The 20315-nt window shown below is 43.3% G+C and overlaps 1 protein-coding gene across 2 annotated transcripts in view; it reads left to right on the top strand.

Moving 5' to 3' along the window:
- STK33 (serine/threonine kinase 33) overlaps positions 1-20086 on the top strand; it is a 140434-nt gene extending 120348 nt beyond the window's left edge. For both annotated transcript variants that reach the window (XM_029061565.2, XM_029061566.2), the window contains 3 exons: positions 4637-4879; positions 15154-15237; positions 19197-20086. In XM_029061565.2, the coding sequence (XP_028917398.1) occupies positions 4637-4879; positions 15154-15237; positions 19197-19412 (543 nt within the window). In that variant the 3' untranslated portion in view covers positions 19413-20086. The remainder of the gene's footprint in view (positions 1-4636; positions 4880-15153; positions 15238-19196) is intronic.
- The last annotated feature ends 229 nt before the right edge of the window (positions 20087-20315 follow it).

The following is a 20315-nucleotide window of genomic DNA, read 5'->3' as shown; positions in this document are numbered from 1 at the left end:
AGTACAAACAAAGCCCTTTCCCCGAGCGTGTTCCCAACTTGAAGGGCACACACAAAATTTAATTTGCTGCTTGCTTTTTACTTTGGTTTAAAAAAAAGTACCACAAGGATTTGAATTCCATGTTCTTCTATGTTTTCTCATAAATCAGGTGCCTATTAAAGCTTTAATTTTTTAAATATTTGGTTAGCCAGATTATCCTTTTTCCTAGTGGATTATACTGATAATATTTTCCTTCCTGTTCTCTCTCTTCATCTATTTCCCTTTCTCTCTTCCTGACTTTTTTTTGTCATGCTCTAAAGGGGAGCTCAATCATTCAGTCATATTTACTGAGATGTTACTGTGTGCAGAGCCTGTACTAAGTGCTTGGGAGAGCACAAGCTCTTTCAGCCTCTCTGCCATTTAGACTTGTCTCTTCCTTTCTTAGAGAAACAGGCCTGATTTCCTGCTTACATTATATCTACCCCAGTGCCTGGTGTATAGTAAGCTCTTAACAAATACCATTAAAAACAAACGATTGATTGATTGGTCCACCATTTTTTTTCTAAATCTGACACATATTTTCCAAGTATGTGCATATCAATAACAGGTATTCATCGGTTCCTCCAAATATTCATCTCTGGCACTAGCTTTAAGTTTTAGTTTTACATTTTATCCTTAATTTGTTCAAAGCTTTTTGAGGCTACGGATCTGTCAATGCGGCATTCCACTGTGGGTTTTTAATCCTAAAAAAACCATAACCCAAAACCAACGACTTTGAATCTTTCTTTTTCCAATCGTCGTCTTTTAATAATCAATGGTCTTTTTGGAATGCCTATGAAGTGCTAAGCACTGTACAACAGTTGCAAGTCACGCATTTCCGGTCTTCAAAGAGCTTAAACTTTAGAAATATCTTTAGAAATACTTTTGGCCACAGCTTGTTATACCACTAGTCTCTACAAAATGCTCATCCATTTGATCGTAAGCATGTGAGTTGTAAAACAGGTCACTAATGATTAATTTTCTCCCATCTTGGACCATTTCCTTTTGGATTGTTTACCTTTATATATGTATGTTTGACAGAGAAAATGCCATGTTGCATGCGATTTACTCTTCCATTATGTTCTTTACTGATTTAACCTTTCTTTGGTATATTTTGGCCTTTTCTTTGTATTTCCTCTTGCATCTTTGTTCCCTATTTTATTTAAGAGTCCTCTGTACTGAATTAGTTCTGGCTTTACTTTCACATTCGTCAAACCTGACTACCTCTCTTTTATGTACCTAGGGATATGTTCTAAGCCCTTCTGACCTAAAAGGCCAATCTTTGCCTTTTTAAAATTCTCTAAATGACTTACCAGGAAAATCATGGTAAATTCCACTTTCAGAATGCGTACGTTCATAGCGTGATAAAATTTGAAAACTTCACACTCATTTTCGGTGAGTGCTAATAATTAATTTTGACATCTATGAAGCACTTGGTACCTTCTCTAAAGCTCTTACCAAGAAAATCATTATGAATTCCACTTTCAGAATAAGTACATTTGTAGCGTGTGGTAAAATTTGAAAGCTTCACTTTTATTTTCCTTGGTAATAATGAATTTTGACATTTCTAAAGCACTTACTATGTCCTAAATGCTGGGATATGGATCAGTTCTCTAGACTATGAGCTTGCTGTGGGCAGGGAATGTGTCTGTTTGTTGTTGTCCTCTCCCAGGCGCTTAGTATGGTGCTATGCACACACTAAGCCCTCAATAAATATGATTAAATGAATGAGCGAAGGTTATTTTACAGGACCCTGTCCCTGTCCCACACAGTTTTCCTCACCGTACAGATGAGAAAACTGAAGCCCAGAGAGGTCAAGTGACTTGCCCAAGGTCATGCAGCAGGCTAGTGGCAGGTGTGGGACTACAACCCAGGTCTTCTGCCTCCCAATAGTGAACTTTTTCCACTAGGGGTCTTATCATCATCAAGACCGTACCGTGGCCATAGATGTTGCAAATGATTCCTCATGAATTATTTAATCACGGTTGTTAATCAGCACAATTTTCTCCCTAATTATGATTGTTTTTCCAGTATTCCTCCTTTGGGGGCTTCATCACCTATTTTCATTACTTCCTCCTGACGGAACTTTAATACGATGGTTGGAATTTTTTGACGAATCATTAGCTGACAGAGAATTGACCGAAAGCGTACCGTGTTACAGAAATATTCAGAGGGCAGGGTGTGAGGGTCAGAAATATATCTCTACCTTAAAAAATGTTCTTAGTCACTTTCAGTGTTTGCTATAATACTTTTAGCCTCGCTACCTGAACTCCAGCATCCATTTTTGGAAATAAAAGACCCAAAGAAACCATGTTAGTTCTCTCTGAGGCTTGTTACTTTCTAACCAAAGCTTACATTATTCAGCACCTGCTGCTAATATAGTGTCATTTTTCAGAAGGCTCAGCTAGATGAAAGGCTCCTTTCATTTGCTTGATGTATTGTGAGCTTTGCCACATGTTTTATCACCGAAGTCTTCTGAGGAAAACAGTGAAAACGATTCCTCCATGTGTATGTAAATGGATGTAATGTAAAAGAGAGCCAAACAGTCATCATTATTCCTCAGACTCAGAAGAAGTACCGTGCTAGGGAAAATCTGCCACGACGAACGGAACCAGACACCGACCCACGTGGCACAGAGAGGATGTTGTTATTCAAGGCGGCGATGTGACACCCGCTGATCAGAACCATTTTAGCGATGGCCCTGCTACCGCTCTACTAGGTAGACCATCGCTACTAGGTAGAGTATCACTAGCTTTCATTTTCCAAACGCAGATGCTTCTGTGATCCAAAGGATCATGTTTCTGAGGAAGAGTAATGTGGTCCCAGAGTTGCAAAAAAAAAGAGGTTGTTTACTGTAGAAAAGTCATCAGTGTCGCCTTCCAGCTCTTTCGTAGCACTTCTTTTTCGAAACCGTATTTAGCCTTTTTGGTGCTTCTCCAAAAGCATTCTGCGCTCCTTTTCTCAAAAGCTATCTTATCTGCAAAATGCTCTTCTGTTCCTTTTATGTTGGAGATGAAATGAGTGATTATTTCTGAGTCACTGTTTAAGGCCCTTTTTTTGTATTTGGTGTCCCTAAAATGAACTTTTCCTACCCGTGAAGGTGTTTTTGTTTTGTATATAGTTAGATTATTTATATTATCATATATAAACATATATACATATATGTTATACACAGTTTATTCAGTGTAAATGCATGAATGTATACATAACTGAATAGCATTACAAACACACTTATAGCTGGGAAAATTATTTGTGTGGAGATGTCTCTATTTATATGCATTATACATAGCCGTTTCTATTTGATATCTTTTATAAATAGGAAAGATTTTCTTGTAGCTCTTAGCCGAGTTAGGCTAAGACCTTATTTATCCTACTGGCTACAAACTTCTTGGTCCTCCCTCACTGTGAAATTGTCTTCATCTTTGGTTAATCCATTATATAGGCCCTGTCTATATGGGGCAGGATATTTTTTAGCAGAAAATTTTCCTATGGAAATTCTATTTCGGCCCTAATATGGACAGGGTATGTAGAATGTGGCATTGGGAAAGTTTAGTTATTTTTTTTTTTCTGGGGGATTTCCCTTCACCCCCTCTGCAAAAAGTCTGGTGTTCCTTGGGTAACTGGTATCTGGCAGGGTCTCCTTCTCTCCTTTGTGATTACCATCCTCCTTCATTCAGTTGTCTTATACCTGTCGAGTCGTTTTTGACACATCTCTCCCAGAACTCCCCGTCTCCATCTGTCATCATTCTGATAGGGTATCCCTAGAGTGTTCTTGGTCAAAATATGGAAGTGGTTTACCATTGCCTTCTTTCACGCATAGGACTGTCTCCCATATTCAGCACAGCACAGCACAGGTGAGTTTTGACTTGCAGCAGATTGCCTTCCGCTCGCTAGCCATTGCCCAAGCTAGGAACGGAATGGGTAAGCCTCTGCTTGACTCTTCCTCCCTTAGCTGAGACTGGTACAATACTGGAAACTCGCCAGGTGTGAGCCTGAGACGGGCTTAAAGCTCTGGCTACCAACACATAGCTGTGATGCTAAGTGTTCATTTAACCATTTGCTAATGTCAGAAAGGAGCCAAATTTCTGAAGCTATATGCAGATGTTGTATGTGAATCATAAAAATAAAAGCTAAATATTAATAATAAATAATAAAGCCTAATATTATTCCAGTCTAAATTCAGATTTTTCCCAAATCGTATAAACCATAATAAAATCTAATAATACCCCTCGAGTATATATTTCTCTTGAGCCCAAGAATTCCATTCTCTACTTCTGAACTACAGGAACTGCATATAGTGAATCCATTTTTAAATCTAAGAAATAATTTTCAAAAGGTCCAAAGCACTGTGTGTTTCAGGTGTTTTCTTTTCTCTTCAAATTTCAGCATTGCAAATTTAGCTAAATAGAGTTGTAGACTTTTCTTGGAGGAATTACAAATGGTCATCTTGGGAGAAGAAAGAGCAAGAGGGATTAAGTTTTTCACCATTTTTTATGGAAAGTTGGCCACATACTACTTCTGCCAAGTAGCTGAATCCATCACAAATGCTGCTAGAAAACACAAGATCATTAAAGCCAGTGGTTTTATAACACTGAAAAATGACTGTTAACTATTTTAGGGTGAAACCTTCACTTCTGAGGGGCCATCAAATGTTCTGGAGATGATGAAAGAATGGAAGAATTATGTAGGAAATGAGGAAAGTGTTGACCTGCCTTCCACAACTGTGATGTTTGAAAACTTTGAGGGAACTTCAGGCGAGAGAGAGAGAGAAACTTCAGATGAGAATAACAGCTTCTTAAGCCTGAGTGTGGGGCCCGAAACTGAGAATGTGAGCTGTAAATCCTCTACTCCGGCCAAACAGGTAAGAGGAAAGAAACACTGCCCAGACGATTACTACACCCATGCATCCAAAATGGGAGTTAAAATGCACAGTTTTCTAAGGCGGTTGGATTGGAAGCAGCCACCACTTAGGACCGGGGAAATGAAGCCCCTCTGTGGGACGTGGACTCTGTCTAAACCCGATTAGCTTGCATTTGCCCCAGTGCTTAGTACGGTACCTGGCACATAGTAAGCGCTTCACAAATACCACTGGGGAAAAAAAAGTGAAATCTCGTGACTTCAATATGCCCTCCCCTGTCCCACCACCTTCCCAGTCCTTCCCTGTCCTCCTCTCTCACCACCACCCCAAGAGCCCAATCCCCTGAAACCTCACTCGCATCCAACTCCTCTCCTTTCTTTGAGGTGTGTCCTTCCCAGCCCCTCTACCCACTTCTCCATCAAGGCGAGGTCTAGGCGAATGCTCCTCCATCTATGACTGCTCACGAACCCGGTGGTTAATGTTCCTCGCTGTGACCCTCACCCTGCTACCCTCCCGATGATACAGTCTCCACTGTTGCTCGGCCTTGAGAGGGCCTCACCTTCTCCTCCTCACCACAGATTTATTGCTATTGTTCATGTCTGTCCGTCTCCCCCGATTAGACTGTAAGCCCGTCAGTGGGCAGAGACTGTCTCTATCTGTTACCGATTTGTACATTCCAAGCACTTAGGACAGTGCTCTGCACATAGTAAGCGCTCAATAAATACTATTGAATGAATGAATGAATGAATGAACTCACCGGGAAAAGGAAGGAGTCACCCTGCTCCTCACCCCTCCCCCAAATTCTTCCCTCTAGACTGTAAACTCATTAGGGACTGTTAATTCTGTAGTAATAATAATAGTAATAATTATGATAATTATGGTATTTGCTAAGCACTTACTATGCGCCGAGCACTGTTCCAAGCGCTGGGGTAGATACGAGGTAATCGGGTTGTCCCACGTGGGGCTCACGGTCTCGATCCCCATTTTTCCAGATGAGCTGAGGCGCAGAGATGTTAAGTGGTTTGCCCACGGTCACCCAGCAAAGTGGCGGAGCCGGGATTAGAACCCACGTCTTCTGACTCGCAAGCCTATGCTGTTTCCGCTGAGCCAAGCTGCTTTGCTATAATAATAATGATGGTATTTGTTAAGCGCTTACTGTGTGCGAAGCACTGTCCTAAGCACTGGGGTCGATACAAGGAAATCAGGTTGTCCCACGTGGGCCTTACAGTCTTCGTCCCCCTTTTACAGACGAGGTAACTGAGGCACAGAAAAGAGAAGCGACCTGCCCAAAGTCACACAGCTCATAAGTGTACATTCCAAGCGCTTAGTACAGTGCTCTGCACATAGTAAGCGCTCAATAAATACTATTGAATGAATAAGTGGTGGAGCTGAGATTAGAACCCAGGGCCTCTGACTCCCAAGCCCGTGCTCTTTCCACTAAGTCACGCTGCTTCTCTCCCAAGCATTTAGTATGGTGCTCTGCACGTAGTAAGCGCTGAATCAATACCACTGATTGATGGATAGGCACCACGCCATTCCCTCCATCCCTCAGCTTCTCTTTCTGGAAGGCAAAGAAGGAGCAATTAGCTATGGAAGCTCACCATCGAAGAACCAAGCCGAGAAGCAGCATGACATAGTGGATAGAGCACAGGCCTAGGAGTCCAAAGGACTTGGGTTCTAATCCCGCCTCTGCCACGCGTCTGCTGTGTGACCCTGGGCAAGTCACTTCCCTTCCTCTGTGTTTTAGTTACCTCATCTATAAAATGGGGGTTAAGATGGTGAGCCCCTTGTGGGACAGAGGTCGTGTCCAACTTGATTAGCTTGTATCTCCCCCAGAGCTTAGAACAGTGCCTGGCACACGGTGTTTAACAAATACCATTCAAAAATTAAAAAAAACACCAAACACATGAAAGCACTCTTGTAGATTTTTCACTCAGTCTTACCTCTCTCTTGTCAGTGTTTCTTTGTCTGATGAGAAATGATGTTTATTTCAGCCACAGGATGAGGGACTGAAGTGGGTGATTAAAGGTCAGAAGCCTCTGCTTGGGAAGAGAGGGCTGGAAGCTAACCCTAGCAGCACAGCCTCCTTTCGGGCTATTTTGTCAACAATGATCTCGCAGCTTTCTTTCTTCAAAGGAGTAGCTCCCTTCTTAGATTACATCTCTCGTTTCTCACTACCTTCTCGTCAGAATATTTGCATCCTCCCAAGACTGTGTAATATCTAAAAACAGCACCTGTGTCCTAGTAGAGTAACTGGGATTACAGATGAGGTAACTGCGGCCCAGAGAATAATAATAATGATGATGGTATTTATTAAGTGCTTATTTTGTGTCCAAGCACCGTTCTAAGTGCTGGGATAGATACAGGGCAATCAGGTTGTCCCACTTGGGGCTCACAGTTTTAATCCCCATTTTACAGATGAGGTAACGGAGGCACAGAGAAGTTAAGTGACTTGCCCAAAGTCACCCAGCTGATAAGTGTAGGGTTAGGGTGGAAACAGCCCGGGCTTGGGAGTCAGAGGTCATGGATTCGAATCCTGGCCCTGGCTCTGCCTCTTGTCAGCTGTGTGACTGTGGGCAAGTCACTTCACTTCTCTGGGCCTCAGTTACCTCACATGTAAAATGGGGAATAACTGTGAGCCTCACGTGCAAAAACCTGATTGCCCTGTATCTACCCCAGCGTTTAGCACAGTGCTCTGCACATAGTAAACGCTTAACAAATACCAACATTATTATTATTATTATTATCATAAGTAGTGGAGCCGGGATTCGAACCCATGACCTCTGACTCCCAAGCCCGGGCTCTTTCCTCTGAGCCACAGTGATGTGACTTGTCCAAGGTCACCCAGCAGACACGTGGTGGAGTCAGGATTAGAACTCATGACCTCTGACTCCCAGGCCCGTGCTCTATCCACAACACTATTCTGCTTCTCTAAGATATGGCTGCTTCTCTTTTTAAGATATGACTCCCCACTCTGTTGTATTGTCCTAGATAATAACCCTTTTTTTTTCCTCAATGGGTCATTGTTCGACCTGGGAAATTGTAAAGAATTGTTCTGAAATAGAAATGTGGGTCAAAAAATGGGTCCATCTAGGCTCTTCACTAAAAAAAAAAGAGAGAAAAAAATCCCCTAAAATTGGGACTTGCTACTTTCACCCTGGTCGTTTCTGAACAGTAAGGTAGAAAGATTTGGATTGAACTCAGATGCCTCCCTTGATCCAGAGGGTTTTGAATAGCGCTGCCCTTTAAGGAAGAAGAAGAAACAAAATTGTCTTCACTCTTTGGCACTTAAAGAAATGTTCTCAATATAGTTCAGGAAAAAAAATACACTCGTAAATTATACAAAAGTCAGGTTAATGTTAAGGACTTACTTTTGTTCTTTCAAGTCCTCATTAGCAGCACACAAATGAAGTTGAACTGATGACCTTGTAGAGAGGAAGATGTCTTGATGGGACTGAGAAATGTAGACGTCTAAAGTGAAAACTGGAAATGCCGTTGGCCATTTCCTCACGTAGGTGCCGGTGATTAATATGCTGGACGTCGACACATCAACACAATGCCTTTGAAATATTGCCTGTGCAGTCAGTGCTTCCATAGCGCGTGTTTTCACTACACGTTTCAGTCAGAGCGTTACGGCAGTTCTTCCGATGACGCGTATCTGGATACAGCACAGTGACCTGTTGGCAGAAACAGTTGGGGACACATGAGGGATCTCAGACATAGGTCAAGTTCTGCAATGTGAATTCCTGAAAGAATAATAATCATGTTGGTATTTGTTAAGCGCTTACTATGTGCAGAGCACTGTTCTGAGCGCTGGCGTAGACACAGGGGAATCAAGTTGTCCCACGTGGGGCTCACAGTCTTAATCCCCATTTTACAGATGAGGGAACTGAGGCACAGAGAAGTTAAGTGACTTACCAACCCCCAAGTTCTAGGGAAGCAGTGTGGTCTAGTGGAAAGAACACAGGCCTGAGAGCCAGAGAATCTGGGTTCTAATTCCAGCTCCACCACTTGCCTGCTGTGTGACTTTGGGCAAGTCACTTACCTTCTCTGAGCCTCAGTTACCTCACCTGTAAAATGGGTATTAAATCCTACCCCCACCTACTAAGACTGTGAACTCCATGTAGGACAGGGGCCGTGTATAACATGATTATCTGGTATCTACCGCAGTGTGTGGTACAATGTTTGGCACATATTAGGGGAAGCAGCGTGGCTCAGTGGAAGGAGCCTGGGCTTCGGAGTCAGAGGTCACGGGTTCGACTCCCGGCTCTGCCACTTGTCAGCTGGGTGACTGGGGGCGAGTCACTTCACTGGGCCTCAGTTCCCTCATCTGTAAAATGGGGATTAACTGTGAGCCTCACGTGGGACCACCTGATGACCCTGTCTCTCACCCAGCGCTTAGAACAGTGCTCTGCACATAGTAAGCGCTTAACAAATCCCAACATTATTATTAAGAAGTACCGTTAAAAAAAAAAAAGAATGGATAGCGAAACTATTTTGCCTAAAAAAAGTGTTTTGGCCAAAAAGAGATGTGACATAACAAATATGATGAAGCCAGAAAAAAACCCCTAAAGACTTCTGAATGCGATATGTATGTAAACACTCAAAATTGTTCTCTAATCAAGGATTTAAAATTTGACTATAATTTAATTGGAAGCTATATAAGGACTTATTCTAGAAGTCTTCTCTGCTCATTGCATCTTTACTTCCTCACGGAGAAATCTCTTAACTCCATCTCTACTACCCAATTTGATGTATTCTCACAGAAACCATGCTGATCACACAATTCCTAAAAAGTAGCCTGGATCTGTAGACTGCCGACAGTGAGATGAAATTGGAGTTTTAAAACATCAGTTAGGCTAAAAACTAACCAACAGAAAAAACTCCTTTAGCTCATTGGACTAGGATAAAATTGCCTGGACGTTGTTGAACAGAATCCACTCATTTCATTTTTGAATTTTTCACAACTGGAGTATTTGTTAAGTGCATACTTTGTGCCAAGCTCTGTACTGAGCACCAGGGAAGAGATGAGAATCCTTAATCTAATTAAGAAATGCAAATAATAAAGGTGAGTGTTCCTACTGTGTTATGTAGCCTCACCTTGAGAGGAGACAGTTGTAAGAAACACCTGGAGGGATGTTACTGATTGCCATAGCACATCACCACTTTAGCATCGGTTCCTTGGAGAAGCCTGATAAATAATGTAATTCTGCTACCGTCATTAAGCTGAGAAGACACCTGGAGAAAAACAGCGTCTGCCAATTAAAACACCCCCTGAACGGTTTCGGGAGAAAATGGAATCGTCTATGTGAGCTAAGATGGGGCTTGGGTGGCAGATTTCAAGCTCACACTTTGGTCTTCTGAGCTCTGACTTTGTAGTTCCACGGAGAAAAGAGTCCTTAGTTATCAGCATATTAATTTAGGCCATTTGAGGGAAGGAGCGTGGCCTAGTGGAAAAAACACAGTCCCGGGCATTAGGGAGCCTGGATTTTAATCCCGGCTCCTTTACTTACCTGCTGTTTTGACCTTGGACCAGTGGATTTACTTCTTTCTGATTCAGTTTTCTCATCTGTAAACTGAGAAATTTCTCATCTTCTAATTTTTTAAATGGTACTTGTTAAGCGCTTACTATGTGTCAAGCACTGTTCTAAGCACTGGGGTAAAATACAAGTTAATCAGGTTGGGCACAGTCTCTGTCCCACCTGGGGCTCCCAGTCTAAGTGGAAAGGATTTAGACTTAGTATTTAGACTGTGCATCCCACGTGGGACAAGAACTGTGTCCGACCTGTTTATCTGGTATCTACCCTAGTAGTCAGTCAATCAGTCGTATTTATTGAGCGCTTACTGTGTGATGAACACTGTCCTAAGCACTCAAGAGAGTACAATGTGACAGTAAACAGACACATTCCTTGCCCACAATGAAGCTTACAGCTGTATGGCAGGGAGGGATGGTCGGTGGGGGAAAAAGGAGGTGTTTGTGTGTGTTGTGTGTACATGCTGTGAAGTCACAGTGCTTGGCACAAAATAAGTGCTTAACAGATACCATAATTAGTATGATCTATTATTATATTCCTCACCGGTGCTGGGCAACAGCAGCATGGGAGAGAGTCAAGGGTGGAGGTGAAATTTATTGCACGGAAGAAGGCAGTGGTAAACTATTTCCATATTTTTACCAAGAAAACTCTGTGGATCCACTACCAGAACGATTGCCGATAGGTGGGGCGTTCCGGGAGAGATGTATCCATGGAGTCGCCATGGGTCAGGAACAACTCGACGGCATAAGACAAGACATTATTACGTTGAACAAACTCTTTTGAGGGCATATGAAATGAAATCCTTGAGTAAGTGTATTTATCTAGAGCATATATTATCGGTGGACTAATAATAAATAATGTTGGTATTTGTTAAGCGCTTACTATGTCCAGAGCACTGTTCTAAGCGCTGGGGGAGATACAGGGTAACCAGGTTGTCCCATGTGAGGCTCACAGTTAATCCCCATTTTACAGATGAGGTAACTGAGGCACAGAGAAGTTAAGTGACTCGCCCACAGTCACACAGCTGACAAGTGGCAGAGCCGGGAGTCGAACCCCTGACCTCTGACTCCGAAGCCCAGGCTCTTTCCACTGAGCCACGCTGCTTCTCAACTACTTGCCGATGTAGGATCTCAGTAGTAGCGGATCTTTTTTCCCTCCAAGGAAGCCTAATGTTAGATTTGAAACCTCAGTTATGTAAACTTTTTCTGGAAATTGAATCAATCAGCCAGTGGTGTTTATTGAACACTTACCATATATGGAGCACTGTACTAAGCGCTTAGGAGAATACAGTTCAACAGAGAGGGCAGACAAGTGCCCTGCCCACAGTGAACTTACAGTCTAGAGGGAAATTGCAAATACTAAAACGTTCGTGTGGGGTTCCTTTCGAAGAAGGAAGCAGCATGGCCCAGCGGAAAGGCCTGGGAGTCAGAGGTCCTGGGTTCTAATCGCAGCTCTGCTATTCGTCTGCTATGTGACCTTGGGCAAGTCACTTAACGTCTCAGCGCCTCAGTTACCTTATCTATAAAATGAAAATTAAGACTGTGAGCCCCATGCGGGATATGGACTGTGTCCAGATTGATTGTCTTCTATCTACCCCAGTGCTTAGTACAGTGCCCAGTACATAGCAAGCACATAACAAAGGAAGATCTTACCGTTTCGAGAGGAAAATCAGCCAACCGATCCCTTGGAGAGGAGAATGCAAATCCTTTCATTTTCCTTGCACACAAAATGTAATAATAATAATGAGGGTATTTAAGTGCTTACTATGTGCCAAACACTGTTCTTAGCACTGGGGCACTGTTCTAAGTGCTGGAGCACTGATCTAAGATGACTAGACTGAAAATGAAGGAAAACGTGCCTCCCGTATGAGAGAATTAGATCAGTTAATGGTATTTATTCGTCGCTTACTATGTGCCGAGCGCTGTACTAAGCGCTTGATTAGATTTGATTTAAAATCCATATGTATGCAATCAGCTCGCTTCAGTGTCACCATCTATGGCTGAGGAAAAGACCTGTAAGTAGGAAAGCCAGAAGGGCGATCTTCTCTCAGCCCTCATCCTCTGGACACAAGAGGATTGTGAAGTGAGAGGAATCTTATTGCATCCCCAAACCAGAGGCCACAGTTCGTAACAGAATGTCCTGGCATTTGGACTTTGAATCAGTCCGTAATTTAAATGTGTGACTCTAGGAATGGTTGCTATGGTGATAAACCACTTAACTTAAATAGCATATTTTTTTTTTTACTCAAAATTCAGAGAAATGGTAACAGTTTTCAATCACCAGGCACTGATATCAACTTCCAATGATATGCCTCGAGCTTACTGGTTTTGCATCCATTATCAGCAGACGAGTTCATCAGGATAAAGTTATGCCGGTGAATGCCAAGAGGAGTCTATTTTACTTTGTTTTTCTAGCACATATAATCTCCCTTTGCATACCTTCATTCATTCATTCAGTCATATTTATTGAGCACTTACTGTGTGCAAAGCACTGTACTAAGCGTTTGGAAAAATACAATATAAAAATAACTTCGAGTCCTCTTTGGAATCTAGTGACTCGAGCTGGGAAAAATTGAAACCAGAATAATACGGAGGACTCTCCAGGTGGAAAGGACTGTGAGACGCCATCTTGTCCATACTCTTGCCTCCAGGCAGGAAACATCTTTCAGTCAATCAGTGGTATTTTTTGAGTGCTTGCTATGTGCAGAGCACTGTACTGAGCGCTTGGGTGAGTACAGTACAGCAGAGTTGGTAGTCGCGTTCCCTGCTCACGGTGTGCTTATATTCTAGAGGGGGAAAACAGACATTTATATTATTAGAGTGTTGAGGATATATAATTATTAATTCTCATATTGATATTATAGTATATTAGTATTCTATTAATTATATTAACATAGACATTAATGTCTGTTTCCCCTCTAGACCTAAACTATTGCAGCAGAAAGGCGTCTCTCCTCGTAAAAATATCTGGAGTAGGAGAGTTCCCAATCTCTCTTGGCAGTCCGTTGCTGGCATGGCTCAGTGGAAAGAGCCTGGGCTTGGGAGTCAGAGGTCATGGGTTCGAATCCCAGCTCTGCCACTTGTCAGCGGTGTGACTGGGGCAAGTCACTTAACTTCTCTGTACCTCGGTTACCTCATCTGTAAAATGGGGATTAACTGTGAGCCTCACGTGGGACAAGCTGATTACCCTGTACCTCCCCCAGCTCTTAGAACAGTGCTCTGCACATAGTAAGCGCTTAACAAATACCAAAAAAACCCCAAATACCTACATTAAGAGCTCTCGCCGAAATCTTTACCCACATTCTATGTTCTGTCACCTGAGCCCCTTCACACATGGACTGTCCTCATTAGAACCAGAGCCCCATGTGGGACAGGGATTGTTCCTGACCTGACCAACTGGTATGTACCCCAGCTCTTAGAACAGTGCATCACACATAGTGAGCTCTTAAATACAATTAAAAAAAGTCCAAGTGGTAACTGCACTCTCTGATCTCCATATGCCTAAAATCGTTTAGGTCTCCCTTTAGTCTTTTCCTGTCCAGGCTAATGAGTCTTGGATCTCTGCAAATTAAAGAATTGGAAACCTGAATCTAGGAAATCAATCATCAGGGTTCCTCTCCTTTGAATCCTCGCCACATTTTCCCTATGTACCGTGGAGTTTAGAAAGCAGTGTGGCCTGGTGGATAGAGCACAGACCTGGGAGTCAGAAGGACCTGGGTTCTAATCCCAGCTCTGCCACCTGTCTGCTGTGTGACTTTGGGCAAGCCACTTCACTTCCCTGTACCTCAGTTAGTTTATCTGTAAAATGGGGATTAAACACTGTGAGCCCTGTGTAAGATAGTAACTGTATCCAACCCAGTTTGCGTGTATTCCCCCCAGTGCTTAGTACAGTACCTGGCATATAGTAAGTGTTTCACAAATATCATTATTATTATTATCTGGAGGCAGCATCCTAGGAAAGTCAGACAAGCTTGGGGTTTGAAGCTCTGGTTCTGGGTGATCAGGGCTACATTAATGAGCATGTATGTGAGCAAGGAAACCCCCCCCCTTGACCCCTCTAGTTTTCACCCTATCTCCCTAATTGTTGTTTGTCGTTGTACTGTACTTTCCCAAGCGCTTAGTACAGTGCTCTGAACCCAGTAAGTGCTCAATGAATCTGATTGAATGAATTATTAATTATTATTATTATTGTGTTTAAGCACTTTCAATCACTGATATTTATTGAGTGCATACTGTGTGCAGAGCACTGTACTGAGCACGTGCGAGGATACAATAAGGTAGGTAGACACAATCCCTGCCCACAAGGAGCTTAAAGACTAGAGGGGAGACAGACATTAAAATACATTAATAATACTATTAATAATAAAGATGGTATTTGTTAAGCTCTTACTATGTGCCAAGCACTGTTCTAAGTGCTGGGATAGATACAAGGTTATTGGGTTGTCCCACTTAGATTTTCCCACTACCCACTCTGGCTCATCCCTACCACACCCTGACTCTTCTTCCCACCACACCCTCTGGCTTGTCCCCACGTATTTTTATCATTATTATTATTATTATTATTATTCTCCCACTAGTCACTCTGGCTTTTCCCCACTATAGCCCCCTGTCACCACAGCAGGCAAATGGCGGAGCCGGGATTGGAACCCAGGTTCTCTGACTCCCAGATCTGATCTCTTTCCACTAGACCATGCCCCAAGGGTACCTTGCCAATAACTTCAGCCCCTCGGTTGCCTTTTTACAGCTCAACAAGAAAAAGCATCACATCAACACATTAACAAACGGGACCGTGAAGAAGAAGAATACACATATGAAGCCAAGCTCGACTGTAAGTACTTTTGGAAAATTATACCGAATTCCCACCAGTTTTCATTTATCTTATCTGCGGAACCTTTTTTTTGCAAAGCTGTTTTAGAGGCAGAAAGGAACGAGAGGGTGGTGCGTCTACATATACCTTTCCCTCTAATGAGTGTGTGGATTTAGTTAAGAGTTATCCCTAGTGATTAAATGCACGCTTTGGGAGAACTTAGACTTTTTCAGCCCGCTAAAAATGGTGGGTAGAGGGGCGTGTAGGGAGACGGTCAAGGTAGGACGTGTGGTCGTGTATATGTGCTTGAGATATCTCTCGCTCTTTGTGTTTGTCTCACCTCCTTCTCAGTCCATCTTTCTCACGTCTCATCTCTTGCTTTTTCCTCTTTCTTTGCTTATGTACATTTTAATATCTGTCTCCCCCTCTAGACTGTAAGCTTGTTGTGGGCAGGGAACGTGTCTATTTATTTATAATTAGTGCCCTTTTACTTGTTTTGATGCATATACTTCTATAATTCTATTTATCTATATTGATTCTATTGATGCCTGTTTACTTGTTTCGATGTCTGTCTCCCCGCTTCGAGACTGCGAGCCCATTATGTGAAGGGATTGTCTCTCTTTGTTGCAGAACTGTACTTTCCAAGCGAATAGTACAGTGCTCTGCACACAGTAAGCGCTCAATAAATACGATTGAATGAATGAGGTGTCTATCATCTCTGTTATATTGTACTCTCCCAAGCACTTAGAAGAGTGCTCTCATTCAGTAAGCGCTCAATAAATACCATTGACTTGAATCATTTCACTTATTTAACTGTTTGGCCGATTGGTTAATTTTCCTCTTTCCCATTCCTGCCTTCTCCTCCCCACTAATCTTGGACCGCAGTCTCTGCTCCTGTGGAAATCCCACCAATTAACTTGTATTTAAAATTGCGGCTAGTTCAATAAATCAATTTCAGTTCCCCCTATTTGATAATTGCCCACTAATGGCAAATCATTTAACAACAGCGAGTCATTTTAAACTTTGTAAGAGGGGCATACATATGAATGCGAAAGAATGCTGAAGCAGCCCACCCTTAAGTTGGATTGATTGATTGATTGATTGGCGTGCCTGATTTTAGTGTACTGCCCGATAGAGACAGGGCTTCGCTACACCGTCTCCTCGTCGTCTGCGACAGTTAATGTTTCTCCCAGTGCTCTTCCCAACTTCCTGGCTCACTATCAGGGAATGACTTACTGTACTCCGCCAAGGGCTTAGTACAGTGTTCTGTACGTAGTAAGGACTCAATAAATACCATCGATTGATTGATTTACTTTAGTTCCTGGGAGACTGGATTCACTGGTGTTGAGGGACTGCTTTTGGCAACCCTTGCTGAGGAAAGATTGAGCATTTTGCGAGGAGTTTCTGAATGGTGAACTGAAATGGGGCGTGCACCAACAGGAAGGTCAGAACTAAGGTCTTAGAGGTGCGATCGACCAATCGATCGCATTTATTGAGTGCTTACTGTGTGCAGGTAGGGTAGAATAGGACAGGGTCGGTTGACACGTTCCCTGCCCACAACGAACTTACAGTCTAGAGAGGGAGACAGACATTACTAGAAGTACATAAATAAACTACCGAGATTTGGTCAGCTCACAGTGCGGATAGCAGCAGACTGACCCCAGAGGGTGGCAATCAGGAGAGAGCGGGGCTTCTCTCCCCTAGGAATGTCTTCAAGAAAATCAGAATCAAAACCAGCGTGAGGTGCTGCAGGTGGTCCACATGACATTGGCCAGGCGCTTGTAGGCGTGCAGTGGAGAACGGCTGCTTGGCTCCCTATCGAGTCTCTCGAGTCAGGGATGAGAAGGCAGTAGAATTGGTGTTGTGGAGCTTTTTTTTTCTTCCGTACAATAATCAAATGATTTAAAGCCTCAATCTGTAAACCGAGACTGCCATCAAGAATTACATTGAGTTGAAGAAAACACACTGGGTCTCCAGAGCCCCTGGGCAGGGGGAATATTAAGAAAATATCTGCAGTGGCTCATCTCATTTCGCTGGAGATATAATGAGCCGGTTTATTTCATGGCCCGTTTTCAATTCTTGGGGAGTTTTCTTTGAGACTCTCCACACTCCTCCAGACTTTTAAGGTCGGCTGGGGGAGATGATTTTCTTTCGCGTCTCAGGGAGCTGAAGGAATGACTCCCACGCCCAGAGGGGAGTTTCCTCTCTCCGGTCCAGTCAGAGCCCATCCGCCATGTTGTCCGGGGAGAGACGGAAGCTGAATTGGAATGATAGCGAGGATCAAAGTGTTTTTTCAAGACAATCTACCCCTTTCAGTGCCAGGGTTTGTTTAAAAATATAGAAGAAGGCAAATCCAGCCTAGTGGAAGGAGCTGGGGCCTGAGATTTGTTATTATTATTATTGATGATAATAATTATAATCCTCATTATGGTACTTGTAAAGCACTTGCTATGTACCAAGCACTGTTCTAAGCACTGGGGTCGATACAAGTTAATCAGGTTGGACACAGTCCCTGTCCTACATGGGGCTCACACTCTTAACCCCCATTTTACAGATGAGGTAACTAAGGCACAGAGAAGTTAAATGGCTTGCCCAAGGTCACACAGCAGATATGTGGCGGAGCCGGGATCGGAACCCAGGTCTAATTTAAGGGATCCGGTTCTAATCCCGGCTTTGCCATTTGCCTACACTGTGTGCTTGGGCAGGTCACTTTTCGGTGTCTCAGTTTCCTTATCTGTCAAATGGGGATTAGGTAACTTATTATTAGTAGTAATAATAATATTATTAGTAGTAATAATGATTAACATAATATAATAATAATGGTAATAATAACTGTGGTATGTATTAAGCACTTATTTTGTGCCAAGCATTGCACTAGGTGCTGGGGGAGATACAAGATAATCAGGTCCCACAGAGAGCTCACAGTCTAAGTAGGAGGGAGAACAAGTATTGAATCCCCATTTTGCAGACGAAGGAACTGAGGTCAGGGGAAGTGACTTGTCCAAGGTCACCCAGAGCAATTTAGTGGAAGAGTCAGGATTAGAACCCAGGTCCTCTGACTCTCAGGTACGTGCTCTTTCCACTAGGGCAAACTGCTTCCAATATAATAGAGTTGGTAGGCGTGATTTCTCTGTCAAGGAGCTTACAATCTAGGGGGGGAAACAGATGTTAGAATCAATTACAGAGAAGGGAAGGGCAGAGTATAAGGATATGTACGTTAGAGCTGTGGGACAGGGACTGTGCTTGGCCTAATTATCTCGTCTCCACGTCACTGCATAGAACAGCGTCGGGCACGTAGGGAGCGTGACTTAATGGAAAGAGCACGGGCTTGGGAGTCAGAGGATGTGGGTTCTAATTCCGGCTCCGCCACTTGTCAGCTGTGTGACTTTTGGCATGTCCCTTAACTTCTCTGTGCCTCAGACACCTCATCTGTAAAATGGTGATTAAGACTGTGAACCCCACCTGGGACAACCTGATCACATTGTATTTATCCCAGCGCTTAGAACAGTGCTTGGCACATAGGAAGGACTCAACAGATACCATAATTATTATTATGTTTATTATTATTATTATTAAATGCCACCAGTCATTCTTTTAAAATGTGAGAATTCAGTCTCTCAATTCTCCATAGAACACCAACTAAGAATAATCATAATGATAATGGTATTTGTTAAGCGTTTACTATATGCCAGACAAGCAGATTGAGTTGGAGCCAATCCCTGTCCCATGTGGAGCTCACAGTCTCACTGCCCATTTTACAGATGAGGTGACTGAGAGACGGAGAAGTGAAGTGACCTGCCCAAGGTCACACAGCAGACTCGTGGCAGATCCGGGATTAGAACCCACGACCTTCTGACTCCCAGGTCCTTGCTCTATCCGCTATGCCATGCTGCCTCAAAGTACTGTTTAGTTCCTCTCAGGTCCCTCCTCTCGGCGCTGTCACTTCCCCATCTCATTCAGAACCTCTCTTTTATTTCCAGTTCTCTACTGCCGGAAAAGGATCCTCCGGGTCCGGTTTAAAGCGGGGCCTGGACCCTTCAGATATCTCAATCCTACAGATTTACCCTGCCAACAGACAGCCTCCACAGGCCCCGAAGTGGGCAGTAGATAGCGCCTCTGCCTCTGCAAGCCAAGGATTAGCTCCCAAAAGCAATCCTAAATCGACTCCCGCGTCTAAAACCAAAAAGCCATTGTAGGGCACCCGCCAACAGCTCTTTCCGATACCCAGAAGGGTCGACCGCTCCCGACATCTCGAGGATGAGGTGGGCTGAAGAGGATGCGGGTACTCTGACTGAAATGTGCGCTTTTCCCCTGGGATGGCCTCAGACATCCCCAGAACTATTTGCCTCGCCTCTCCAACCGAAAGTGTCTCTGAAGCAGCCGGAACCCAATTATCGGTAGCGTTTACCGCTGGGCCGGAAATTGTAACGACCCGAAAACCAACGTCATATTCGGTTTAGAGACCGGTAGGCCCATATCAGAACGATTCTTCCACGGGGAAGACTTCCATAAATCCGCCGGCTGGTTTTTACCTAGGATTCTGTAGATCAGTCACCTGCGCTTACGGAGAAAAAAAAAAAGCCCGCAGAGAGACCAGAATTTGTAATGGAGGTTCCCTGATAACTATGTGCTCTTTGCACCGGGAGACCTTGCCAGGAAATTGCTTATAAACTTGCTTTAGGCATTACAGCACAAATGCTTCGGTCATTGAATGTGTTATTACTATTTTAGGTCACTGTAGATTGCTTACACAACTTATTTTCAACTTGGCAAAGGGGAAAAGTTTTTCTTAGAACTCCCTGCTTAAAACTTGCTGTTAAATGTCCAGGGTGTTGCTCGAATAAATAAAAATGAGAAGGAACAGGTGTTAGCCATGCTGGTGGACCGCGTCTGTTCGGAGGGAGAGGAAACCTAATTCGGCAGTGGGTGGGTGGTAGAACAGGAATGTATTCTGTTGCTTGGGAAAGAGGGTTGGTGTCTTTACTGGTAAGTAATTTCTGTAGCTACCCAGTACATTACATTAGTAAATTTTCCTAATAGATTGCCAGCTGAAAAGATAACCTTTCCATATTTCCATTGTCCCCCGAAAATGAAAAAAG

The sequence above is a fragment of the Ornithorhynchus anatinus genome, chromosome 3, assembly GCF_004115215.2.
Source record: "Ornithorhynchus anatinus isolate Pmale09 chromosome 3, mOrnAna1.pri.v4, whole genome shotgun sequence".
NCBI lineage: Eukaryota > Metazoa > Chordata > Mammalia > Monotremata > Ornithorhynchidae > Ornithorhynchus > Ornithorhynchus anatinus.
Note: the sequence above shows the minus strand (reverse complement) of the source record. Positions and strands in the feature narration are given on the sequence as shown.